Below are 13,381 nucleotides of genomic sequence, written 5' to 3'. Positions count from 1 at the left end.
CTTATGAAAATTTCTGTAGATGTGAGAGACATTTTACAAGTTTTAGAATTTTATCTTCTGTTGTGAATAGCCATGAACATAAACTGTAAAGCGAGTATAAATAAAGATGTTTAAAATCTTTTTTTTATTCCTCATTTTATTTTTAGTTAGCGATAGCAAAGAATAATATCATTAAACTCCAAGAAGAAAATCATCAATTACGAAGTGAAAATAAATTGATTTTAATGAAAACACAGCAGCACCTAGAAGTAAGTATAGACTGATTACAAACAGATTGACTTGCATCAGAAATAGCCACTTTGGGGGCTTTTGCATAGACTGGATATTTCTGTGCTATATTAACTAATAGAAGTGATTATAGAATGGATTTATCAGATGGCACTAGTGGTAAAGAACCCGCCTGCCAGTGAAGGAGTCATAAGAGACTTGGGTTCGATCCCTGGGTTGGGAAGATCCCCTGGGGAAGGCATGGCAACACACTCCATATAGAGTAAAACATTTTATGTTTTTGTCCTAGGTTACCAAAGTAGATGTGGAAACTGAGCTTCAAACATATAAGCATTCCAGGCAAGGGCTAGATGAAATGTATAATGAAGCCAGAAGGCAGCTTCGAGATGAATCTCAGTTAAGACAAGTAGGTTGCGTTACAGTTACATTAGCAAAAATGATAATAATTTACCCATAAGCACTGGTTAAAATCTCTATCAGACCTTCCTTGGCGTGAGATAACAATTTCATTCCCTTAATTCCTTCTAACTTTTTAAACTCCCACTGTGTCTTTTATAAGCAGTGTTTTTAAACAGTGTTATAGTCAGTTTGTGAAATAGTGCATTGTGACCAGCATTACAGAAAATAGTGATGTATTCAGATATCAATATCAAAACAGTAAAATCTTATTTAAAGTTAACTTATTTTTTAACCTTTTAGGTTATGAAATATCAGCAGAAAAATACAGGTTTGTAGCTTGATGGATTATAAATACCTGTGTAACCAACCCCGGTCAAAAAGAGAGTCGAGAAACATTTGTCTTAAGATCCTCTGATATAAAATTCTTTAAGAAAAGAAATGAAACTTTGTGAAATGGTGTTTTTGACTTACCTCTGGCCTTATGTGGACTATGTCGTTTCTTTAGGGAAAATTAATACTGAGTTTATGAGGCTTAAAAGTCTATAATTCTTGAGCCAGTAGAATAGTGATAATTAATAGATTTGTAAAATGCTTTCATTTAACAAAATGTGCCTTTGAAAATATAGAACGTTGTTATAGGGCCTAGCTGATTTCGTTTAATGGGGCTTATAACTCAAAAGCAGTAGTCTGCATAGTGATTCTTGGTCTAATTAAACTGTTGTGTATCTGACTTTGACATCCTGAAACAGTGTGTGAGTTGAGGCTGTGTTGAATTGCAGGATGTGGAGAATGAGCTGGCAGTACAAGTTAGTATGAAACATGAGATTGAACTTGCGATGAAGTTGTTGGAGAAAGATATCCATGAGAAACAAGATACTCTGATAGGCCTTCGACAACAACTGGAGGAAGTTAAAGCAATTAACATAGAAACATATCAGAAGTTGCAGGTAAGGAATATTCTTAAAATCTTGGAATTTCTTGTTATATGAATTAAGAACGAATATTTGTATGAAGGGTTTGATTTTGAAGAGATGAATTCATTGTAATTGTGCCATTTTATTAGTAAAAATCAGTGGCTTTTTTCCTAAATGGAAGCTGAAGAAATGTAATAATGCCAAAGAACAGACAAAAATCACCTGAATTTGTTTCTTGATGTAGACAGGTTAACAGATGAAGATTAAATCTTTTGGGAAAATTTAATCAAAATATGCAAGACATTTTAAAAAATTTCTTTGCACAATATAGTCCTGAGAAAGATTTAATTTTGATTGAAATGCTTCACTGTAATTGTTATGAGTTTTCTGATAAAGTGATGTTGCTGTTAAGTAGACATGTTGCCAAAAGCCTTTTACAATTTAATTTGAAAAAATCAGTGTATTTTCCAAGAGTTTATTCTGGCATCTCTGAAAACATTGAAGGTTGAGGGTTTTTATTCCCTTTATTATTAATGTATCTTTTTCTTGACTGCACTGCATGATTTATGGGATCTTAGTTCCCCAACCAGGAACTGAACCCATGTTCTCAGCAGTGAAAACTCAGAGTCTTAACCGCTGGACTGCCAGGGAATTCCCCCTTTATTACACTTTAAATGAAGACTAATGGTAGTACTGCTTTAGATCTAGAAGTATTTTATTTTTAATTTATTGTTTTTTAACTGAAGTATAGTTGATCTACTATGTTGTGTTAATTTCTGCTCTATAGCAAAGTGACTCATTTACACATATACATTGTTTTTTATATTCTTTTCCATTATAATTTATCCCAGGATATTGAATATAGTCCCCTGTGCTATGCAGAGGGCTTTGTTGTTTATCCATTCGATGTGTAATAGTTTGCATTTACTAACCCCAGACACCCTGTCCGTCTCTTCCACCCACACACATGGCAGTGAAAAGTATGTCCTCTGTGTCTGTGAGTCTGTTCCATAGATATGTTCATTTGTGCCATATTTTATATTCTACATGTAAGAGAGAACATGGTATTTGTCTTTCTCTTTCTGACTGACTTCACTTAGTATGATAGTCTCTAGTTGTATCCACGTTGTTGCAAATGGCATTGTTTCATTCTTTTTTTGATGGCCGAGCCCTATTCCACTGTATAAATATACCACATCTTTATCCATTCATCTTTCAGTGGACATTTGGGTTATTTCTATGTTTTGGCTATTGTGAATAGTGCTACTGTGAACTTAGGGGTACATCTAGGAATATTTTAATCTATAAATAAAGGCTGGTCGTTTCAAAATAACAATCCCATTGCAAAATGGTATACAAAGCTTATACATATTTGGGTTTAAAAAATTCAAAGCCACTGTAGCTTTTAAGTTTTTTCTAAATAGGGTTCTGAAGATGGTTTGAAGGAAAAAAATGAAATAATTGCCCGACTAGAAGAAAAAACCAGTAAAATTACTGCAGCCATGAGGCAGCTGGAACAAAGGTACAGCATTTCCAATCTTAGTTTCTTTTTTACTTTCTCTGTCCCCCCTTTTCTTTATTCAACTCTGACACCTGCCACAAAGACCATTAGGAAAATTTAGATTAGGACTTTTTTTTTAAAAGCCCAGCAGAATTTTGCCTTTTTTTGTTTTGGTTGTTGCATGGAATCAAGTTGCTTTATATTAGCCTGATTCATTTGTCTTTGCCATTTTGCAGACTTTTTAGAAAGGCCTAATATTGGCAATTTTATATGGTTTAATTGTATTACATAGGACAAATACACAAACAAAACCTCGAAAAAGTGAAAAACGAACAAAATCCATGATTGAATTATCCCTGATTGATTTCCATGCGTACAGATCGTCATATCCCTTGTCATTCACCATCTCTTATCTGAAAGCAAGCTTTCTGAGTTGGCAGTTTAGTTGTGTTTCTTTGAGCTAGGCCCCTCAACCCCACCCAAGAAATAATTTTGTTTAAATTGAATTGTTTTATATTGGCATTTTTCACTTTTATTGTTGGAAAATGTAATGTATTTCCATTGACCTGTCATGTTGGTGTCAACATATGTCTTATCATTGCTTTCTTTGAATCTACTTATGAAAAACATAACTATTAATGCTTTATTGACATGAATATTCTTTTATTGACATCCTCTTTCTTCTTTTTTCTTTTTTGTTTTCTTTATCCCCATTTTTACATTTTGGACATCTTTATTACCTTTTTCTGTCTTTGATTTCTGTCCATTCCATTATGAAGTGACAATGATTTGTTAACTCAAACTAGAACAATTGCAATGTCATTGGTGAAATGTGCCAGCAGTGACACTCAGGACCAGTATAAGCTGGTCAAAGATATATCTTTCTGAAAACCACTTGTATTTAAACAGACTGAAAGAGAATCAACATTTTTATAATATATTAAATCGAAAAATAATTTACGCTATTATGTATTCTGAAAGGAACCCTGTACACTTTTTGATCAGCTGCTGTGGTAGTACATTGCCATAAAGCAGAGTGGGTGCACTTGGATTTCCAAAAACACATTCCTCAAACCTTGTGCACAAGGGCTTATTTGAGTATTGACCCTTTGGAGGTCAGAATTTTCAAATGCAGTTTTATCTTTTTAGCTACTTTTTGATGAAAAATATAAAAATTGTTTAATAAGTTATCCTTTGGTTTCACAATGTGTTGGCACAGTTTTTTCCCCCATTGGCCCACTCTTTATTTACTAGCCCCTTTACTGATTTTTGAGTACGTTTTAAAGTAGTTTATAACTCAGATTGGCCGTCATCTTACGCTTTAGCTCCTTGACTTTCCAGTTCCTCTTAGCCCTCTTCTATAATAGCACAACTTCACGGCCTACCTCACTCTGACTTTTTTTTCATTTCTGTACCCTTTGAGAAAAGCTTGGGTATCCCGTCTCCCTGTTTTAATATTTTAAATTTAGAGATAACTTGAATGTTACCCTCTTTTCTTTGAAAGTGGCCTTTATACTTTCGGATTGTGTGAGGGTTGCCCCATGGGCATGGATTTTAAAGAAGAAAAGAGGTAACTTTTTTGGCTAGTTGAACAGAAATTTCTCTTAGATATTCCCTTCAAGGACTTAATGTCCCTTGAATTCTTGGGAGATGTTTTCTTATACAATTAGTGATGTTAAATCTAAGAAATCCTAGATGGCCGTAGGAGACAGGGAGTGGAGCTGAGCACAAGGAGAAGCAATGACATAAATAAAAGGAGAAAAAAAAAAATCTACATTTTAAGCTAATTTTAAAAATTCAGTGATGAGGAGCAACAATGATCTCTAGCAAATGTTGCCAACTAGTACTAAATTCTTTTGCATCCTAAAACACATACATATACACACACACAGCATTGGCATACTCTAGGAAGTGCATAAAGATTCTATAGGGAGGACTTGGCTGTAATTTGAAGCAATCGCAGGTCTTTGCTCTTGGCCTTGTAGCACGCTTGATTCCTGGCATACACATCCTAACATAATATATAACAATGTGGCTTCTTCACCTAGTGTAGACATAAGTACTGTACTTTTCATGGTTTTGTAAAAAGGCAGTAATGCACGTATTATACTTTGAAAATTAACTCCTTATGCTTTACATAAGTGGTAAAGGCTATATCGCTTTGCATTGTTAATTACGAACAAGAAATAAAGCAAATTTGAAGATAGTATTCTGGGCATATTATGTATTATATTGAAAAAAATCACAAAACAATTTCTAGACATTGTGTGGCTCTTTCACGTTTGAGTTTGTGAGTTTTTCCCCAAACTTTGTTTTCATTTAGAAATGTTTCTATTTCCCCGTTTTTCTTTTATTTGTCTTCTTCACCCTTTTACACCCTAGTTCTAGCCTCAGTTTTACCCAAAGTTGATTTGAATTACACCAGATTGCAGCAAGCAGAGAAGGCGCAAATGGAAATTGAAGATGAGGACAAGAAATATCTACAAGAGTATCAGAGTAAATTCGACAGTCTGCAGAAACAAATCTCCCAAAAGGAGAAACAGCTGTGAGTATTTTACTTGGAAATAAATACTCGTGTTAATATAATTTCCCCCTCTTTTCCTCCACTTTTTTTTGCATGCAATGGAAGAAAACCTGTGTTTTCATTTATTTAACGATGCTGGCTAGATTGTAGAGTTTTCCTTCAAAAAAAAAAAAAACCAAAACAAAACTAGAAAGCACAGTTGTGATAAGACTTATGTTTTTGCTCCCTTTATTGTTTATAGAGTTACTTTCAACCGTCTTGCTATCTTCTTGCTCACGGAGAGTTTTATTCTTTATGGTTGTTCAGCATTAATCTGATGGCCATTATGTTTCTAAATACTGAGTATAATAGACCTTTGTAACTCCATGGAGTTTATATTATCAAAGAACATGATGTTTTCTGAGAATATTTTTATTAGTACTTCATATGATAGATCTACATATTACCAGCTAGGAAAGATGCCAAAAAAACAAGCTGTAGGTGAAGTTTTATCCCATTTTTTATAAAATTAAAACTGCATAGGTGTGTATTTACGTGAAGAAAAGTTTTAAGAATATAGATTCTGGGGACTTCCCTGGCGGTCCAATGATTAAGACTCCATGCTTCCACTGCAGTGAGCTTGGATTTTATCCCAGTCGAGGAACTATGCCACACAGCAAAAAAAAAAAAAAAAAAAAAGAATACAGATGATGGAAAATGATTATCTCAAGGGAATAATGGCAAATTGACAGTAATGGCAAATTGAGTAAAAGTAAAATAACTTTTTACTTTTTTAGATCAGTACTTTTTTACCCCAAGAAATATGTATCACTTTTATTATTAAAACAGCAAAACAGCAATAGAAAATTGTTATACATTATGTTTGAAAAAGTGCAGGTCGCTCAGTCGTGTCCAGCTCTTTGTGACCCCATGGACTATGCAGTCCATGTGTAATATCATTAAGCAATATCACTTACCAGGTATGGTCTATTACTTGTTAAGCTACCTTTAAATCCATTGCTTAAAAAACAACTATATTCCAATAAAAATTAATTTAAAAAATCCATTGGTTGAGGTGTTCTTTTCTATTCTTGATGATTCTGTCTAGTGGTTCTGTCAATTATCAAGAGAGGATTTGTTGAAATATCCCAACTATTATTGTGGATTTGTGTATCTCTACCTTCAGTTCTATCAATTTTGGCCTTTTGTATTCTAGAAATCTGTTTGGTGCCTACACATATAGCATTTCTTTGTCTTCTTGGTGAATTGACCTTTTTATCATTTTATAATGTTCCTTTTTTGTCTCTGGAAATTTTATTTGCTCTGAAATCTACTATATCTCATATTAACGTAGCCACTCCTGCTTTCTTCTGACTAATGTTTTCATGTAGTAGACAAAAGATCAATGTTATGTACATCTTCTGTCTTTTTACTTTCAGCCTAATCTGTTTCATTATATTTGAAGTAAGTTTCCTACAGTGCGTGTTTTTTATCCATTCTGCCAATCTCTCTCTTACTGATATATTTAGCCCATTTGCATTTAGTGTAATTGTTGATATATTAGAGCTTAAATCTATTGTTTTATTTTTTCCATTTTCATTCCTGTATTTAATTTTTCTTGCCTTCTCATGGGTTACTTGAACATTATTTAGAATTCCTTTTTGATTTATCTATAGTATTTTTAATTGTATCTCTTTGTATAGATTTTTAAAAGTGGTTATTCTGGACATTGTATTATGTATTTGCAACTTTTCACTACTGATACCAACATTTTACTACTTTGAGGGAAATGTAGAAGCCTTACTTCCACTTAGACCTTTTTGCACTCTCCTTTTTACAATATAATTTGCTTAAATATTTCCCCTATATAATATTGAGAATCACATCAGACAATGATATAATTTGTGCTTCAACCATTAAACATAATTTAGAAAACTTTCTATTGTTCTTTCTTCCTTCACGATGCTCCAAGTTTTCCTTCTTTGTGTCTGAAGAAGTTCATTTAGCCATTCTTCTAGGGTAGGTCTGTTGGCAGCAAACTTCTTAGTTTTCTTTCATCTGAGGTCTTGATTTCAACTTTTTGATTTTGAAGGGTAGTTTCAGAATTCTGAGTTGACAGTTATTTTCTTTCAGGACTTGAAAATGTTGTACTGCTTTCTTCTGGTCTTCATAATTTCTGATGAAAAGTAGAATGAATCATTGTTCTTCTAATTACTCTGAAGATTCTGTCTTTGGATTTATGCTATTTCACCTTTGGTCAGCTTCTTCAATTCTTAGGCTTATGTTTGTCAGATTTGGAAAAAACTTCAGCCATTATTTCTTCACATATTTTTTTCAGTTCCATCTGCTTTCCCCTTTCCTTTCTGGGACTCTGATATTGTAAATGTTAGATTTTTTGTTAATGGTCCTACAGGACCCTGACACTATTCTTTTTTGTTGTTTTTTTTTTTTTTTAGTATGTTTTCTTTCTGTTGTTCAGATTGGGTAGTCTCTGTTGTTCCGTTTCTTTCTTTCTATTTTATTTATTTATTTATTTTTGGCTCTGCTGGGTCTTCGTTGCTGTGCAAGCTCCTCTCTCATTGCCATGCTTGGGTTTCTCATTGCCGTGGCTTCCCTTGTTGCAGGGCACAGGCCCTGGGGTGTGCAGGCTTCAGGAGCTGTGGCATATGGGCTCCACAGGTGCAGCTCCCGGGTTCTGGAGCACAGGCTCAGCAGCTGGTGGCGCACAAGGCGCAATTACTTGTGGGATCTCCCCAGATCAGGGATCAAACCCCTGTCTCCTGCATTGGCAGGCACGTTCTTTTCCACTGGGCTACCAGGGAGCCCCTGTTGTTCTGTTGGGAAGTTCATTCTTTCCTCATCTTTTCCTGTCATTCACTGAGATTCATTGCATGTATGTATGTATGAATGAATCCCATTCATTGAGATTATTGTATTTTTCAGTTCTAAGATTTCCATTTGATTCTTTCTTTCTTCCAAAATTGCCTTCTTTCCTTCCAAAACTTCTTATTCATTAATTTGTTTCAAGCATATTCTTTTTTTCCCAGAAGAGAGAAAATATAAACTTTATTTTAAATGATAGAAGTCTAGGTCACAATCTGGGCAGGAGAGGAAATTTTCAAGTGGAGGAAATTACATTTTGGGAATTTTTTATTTGTTTTGTATTTTATCAAACTACAGTTGACTTAAAATGTTGTGTTTTATGCGTAGAGCAAAGTGATTCAGATATTCATGTATATATATATTTTTGGGATTATTTTCCTTTACAGGTTATTACAAAATAATGAGTATAGTTCACTGTGCTGTACAGTGAGGCTTTGTCGGTTATCTGTTTTATATATAGTAGTGTGTATGTTAATCCCCAAATTTTAATTTACCACCCCCTTCCCATCTTTCCCCTTCAGTAATCATAAGCTTGTTCTCTGTGTCTGTGGGTCTGTTTGTTTTGTATGTAAGTTATTCCCCCCACCCCCCCGCCAAGATTCCACACGTAACTGATACCATATGATATTTTGTCTTTGTCTGGCTACCTCACTTAGTATGATAATCTCTAGGTCCATTCATATTGCTGCAAATGGCATTGTTTCATTCTTTTTTATGGCTGAGTAATATTCCACTGTATAAATATACTACATTTTCTTTATTCATTTATCTGTGGATGGACATTTAGGTTTCTTTCATGTCTTGGCTATTGTTAAATAATGCTGCAGTGAACACTGGGGTGCATGTATCTTTTTGAATTATGATTTTCTCCAGATAAATGCCTATGAGTGGAATTATAGGATCAGGTGGGGTTTTTTCTAACCCTGTCTTTATTTTTTTTAAGGAATCTCCGTACTGCTCTCCATATTGGTGTCACCAATTTAGATTTCCTCCAACAGGGTAGGAGAGTTCCTTAAGCATATTTTTAATTGGTTATGGGAACATTTTTTATGATGGTTGCTTTAAAATTCTTGTCAGTTAATTCCAGCATCTGAAATTACCTGACATGTTGTCATCTGTTGATTGTTTTTTCTTATCCAGTTGAAATTTTTCCTGGGTCTTGGTCTAACAAGTGTTTTCCAGTTGCATTCTGCACATTTTGGGAGCTATGTTACGAGCCTGGATCTTCCTTAAATTTTATGTTTTAGTGTCCTTCACTGAAACCACAGCAGCAGGGGAATGTAGACACTGACCACTGACCCTTCATCCCAAGCAGGGGTAGAAGCCCAGGACTGTTCCTGGATGGGATGGAGAAGGGTGCCTAACTAGTGGGCAGGGGTTGAAATCTGTGCTTTCCACACTTTGACACTGTGGAGCGAGAAAGTGGACCTTGTCACCATGAAGGGGAATGGAAATCCAGGCTGCCCTTTTGGTCTCTGTTGACACCATCCTGGAGGAGAGTGAAAAAGGTACCTCATTGACAGTAAGCACAGGTAGAAATCTGGGCTCTCCACTCGGCCTTTGCCAAGTGTTTGTGTGGAGGGTAAGAGATGCCTTGTTACTGATGCATATAGAAGTCCAGGCTCTCCATATGGCTTCCGCTAGCGTCACAGAGGTGGATGCGGAGGGATAGCTCATTACTGTGGGTGGTGGTTAAAGTTCAGGCTCCCCACTTGGCTTTCTCTGATACTACCACAGGTGGATTGGAAGGGGTACCTCATTATTGCCAGGTGAGGGTAGAAATTATGCTCCCCACTTGGCTTTTGCTGACAGTGGTTGGGGTGAGCATGGTTTCTTCCTCTGGTATTTTTTTGATTAGGGTGTTTATTGTTGAAATAAAGTTTCTATCATGCTAGGCTGCGTATTCCTGGCTGTTTGGCAGGAGAGAGTAGGCTTTCCTAGGGACTTTTTTATCTGTGCCCATTGCTGTTTGTGCGTGTGGGATTTTTCAGCACCCAGTCTGGGCTTTTAAGGAAGCAAGAAGAAGCCTCAGGGCACTCATTACCAGTGTTATTACTTGAATCCTGGGGTTCCTAGCTGGTCTACTTTCTTCTCTTCGCCCTTTCAGAATATTCTTATATTTGTTTATATATAATGTCTAGGGTTTTTAATTGTGCTTAGTTGGACAGATAGGTAGAAATGTGTTTACTCCACCTTGTCCAGAACCAAATTAAGTTTCTTTTAAATCTACCATGAAAATAACATTTTGAGAAGCTGGTATATAGAATAAGGCTTTAGGCCAGGGAATAAATATTACCTTGATTGGAAACTTGCATCATTTGTACATTGTGAAACTAAAACCCACCTGTTTTTCTACCTGCCCCCCCCCCCCCCCCCGACACAAAAAAAGAAACCACTTAGCAAATAAACATTTTCTTTTAATCTTTAAAGTTTCACAAAAGCACTTTCAGGACTTTCTTGGCCACAGAAATCAAAAGGAACATTTAAGTTGTCAAGTTTATTAATGGTGCCAAGGGTTTTCTTGTTTAATTCCTTGTGCCCTGCCAAAATGGAAAAATGTGAAAATCAAGACTGGGATACATCGCCAGTCAATAAAAGACAGTCTTGAAACTTTAGTAATCTGTGTTACTGAATTGGTTTTCTAGAGTTTGACAGAAGTATAGGTAAGACAAGTCTGATATTTATTCTTCAGTGCTGCCTTTATTTGATCACTGCCCAAAGGACGACCCAAATAATGCTCCAGGGACCTGGCCCTTCCCAATAGGACTAACCTACACAATAGGAAGCTGGAAATTTCTTGCCTGGAAACTCCCATGGATGGAAGAGCCTGGTAGGCTGCAGTCCGTGGGGTCGCTAAGAGTCGGACACAACTGAGCGACTTCCCTTTCACTTTCCACTTTCATGCATTGGAGAAGGAAAAGGCAACCCACTACAGTGTTCTTGCCTGGAGAATCCCAGGGACGGAGGAGCTTGGTGGGCTGCTGTCTATGGGGTTGCACAGAGTCGGACACGACTGAAGTGGCTTAGCAGTAGGCAGCAGCAGAGCTGGGGATAGATATTTGTCCCTGCTGAGACCATGAAAGTAATTTTGTTTCTCATTTGGTGCCATTTTGGTAGAGCATAAACATGTTAACAATTTAGAGATTGTAGGAATCCCTGATGGCTGAGAAAAATTGGAACTGTTTCTATAGAAATAGGCAATTGGGACTTTGTCCCAGAAAAACAAGTTCCTTTTTTTTTTTTTAAAAAACATATTCCCTTTTTTCACCTAAAATGGAAAAAACTTTTCGTTTCTTAACTCCCCAACCGGGAATTGAACTCACCGCACCCCATGCAGTGGAGTGTTAACCACTAGACCTCCAGGGAATTCCCTGGACATACATTTCCTCTTTATAACATTTTGATGAACATTATTTTTTGGTATGCATAGATATTTTTGCTTTTTAGAAAGAGGAAACATGCTACATACTCTCTAGTATCTTGCTTATTATATCTATTATTGATACATCATGGACATTTTATCATATCAATTACTGTAGGTCTATACCATCGTATCTCAGTTAACCTCAAGGAATCATTTAGCCTGAAAAAAGTGTGCTTTATTGTTTAAATTTGCATATCTATGATTACTCTTGAGAGCCTTTTGTATTTCTGTTGTGAACTGTCAGTTCCTATCCTCTATTTTTTTCCTCTGTGGTGTTCAGTTTTTTAATATTTATTTGTAAGAACTCTTTATGTATTTATTCTGGGGTCTTTCACATACAGTGAAAATGTTTTCTAAGTTATAGTTTATTTTTAAACTTTGTTCATAGTGTTTTTTATTCATTTAGGCATTTTACAGTAGATTTTTTACTTATTTTTTAGACATTGTATAGTTATATTTTCCCTTTTTTTCCTTTATGGTTTCTGCCTTTGGTGATCAACATGTGTTTTGACAATATATGTAAAATAACTTAAAATCAAAATTTTTCTTTTGCTTTCTCACTCAGTTTTTTCTGACTCTGGATGATGAGGCCACTCAATGCACTGTACTTTGCTTACTCGGTGTTAGCAATATATACCTGTCCCTCCATATTCCTTTTAAATCTGTGGTGAAACAGTATTTATCAACACTTTGTAAATTCCATTTTGAAGTATCCTGTCTCTTCAACTTGAATTATAGAATCTCAAATTTGCTTCCCCGAAAATAATTTGGCTATAGATGGAAATGCTAACCATATGAGGAAACAAAAGTAATTTTAACGCAAAAAATTAAAATAATGTAATACTGTGATATTCTCAATATATGATATGATATAATAATTAAAATGTAAAGTACTAGGAACTACAGCATTATTAGTGTACACCTTACCTGATAACAACTGCTTATGAGAAATAATTATTGAAATATTTTGGAGGCCTTCCTAAAACGTGAGAATTTGACTACTTTTGTTTTTCCAGCTAGCACCTGTTGTCTGATTGATGAAATGGTGCTTTCAGATGTGAACTGGCATTTTTCAGACAGTGTGGATTTTCCTCTGGTGTCTCCTTGGTCTTAGATCTGTTCTGTAATGGGTCAGCTTCTAACAGTAATCTTGTTACTGTAATCTTGTCAAGTAGCACTTGACACCAGGATTGATTTCTCTGTTACTGATGTTAAATTGACTTAATGGTTGCTGTAATTCTTAAATCAGAGCAATACTTTTCATTAGTTTTTTGTAAAAATTTTCTCTTGGCACAGAATGTGGTTCCATTTCTAAGATACAACAAGCCTTAATAGTATGGTGTGCCTTTCCAGGCATTTTTCATGCTTGTCCAGTATTTACGTATGTAGAATTAGTAAATGACAGATCCCAAGAGGTTTTTGTGATTGACAAATTAACTGAGATTTGAGATCTGAAAACCTTGTGCTACTGAACTTGTTTTCTAAAAGGTATTTGTGAAAGAAAATCTTAAGAATTTAATTACAAAGGT

At 35.3% G+C, this 13,381-nt stretch overlaps 1 protein-coding gene across 7 annotated transcripts in view; it reads left to right on the top strand.

The window, feature by feature from the left end:
- RUFY2 (RUN and FYVE domain containing 2) overlaps positions 1-13,381 on the top strand; it is a 44,957-nt gene that overhangs the window by 16,995 nt on the left and 14,581 nt on the right. For 5 of the 7 annotated variants that reach the window (XM_070781809.1, XM_070781807.1, XM_070781806.1 and 2 more), the window contains 5 exons: positions 147-248; positions 518-634; positions 1,407-1,574; positions 2,966-3,063; positions 5,468-5,587. In XM_070781809.1, coding sequence (XP_070637910.1) covers positions 147-248; positions 518-634; positions 1,407-1,574; positions 2,966-3,063; positions 5,468-5,587 — 605 coding nt within the window. Of the gene's footprint in view, positions 1-146; positions 249-517; positions 635-1,406; positions 1,575-2,965; positions 3,064-3,821; positions 5,252-5,424; positions 5,588-13,381 lie in introns of those variants that run through there. The other 2 variants (XM_070781811.1, XM_070781810.1) reach the window with 2 other exon arrangements.

The sequence above is a fragment of the Bos indicus genome, chromosome 28 (assembly GCF_029378745.1).
Source record: "Bos indicus isolate NIAB-ARS_2022 breed Sahiwal x Tharparkar chromosome 28, NIAB-ARS_B.indTharparkar_mat_pri_1.0, whole genome shotgun sequence".
Lineage (NCBI taxonomy): Eukaryota > Metazoa > Chordata > Mammalia > Artiodactyla > Bovidae > Bos > Bos indicus.
This window is presented reverse-complemented; position numbering and strand designations above follow the sequence as displayed.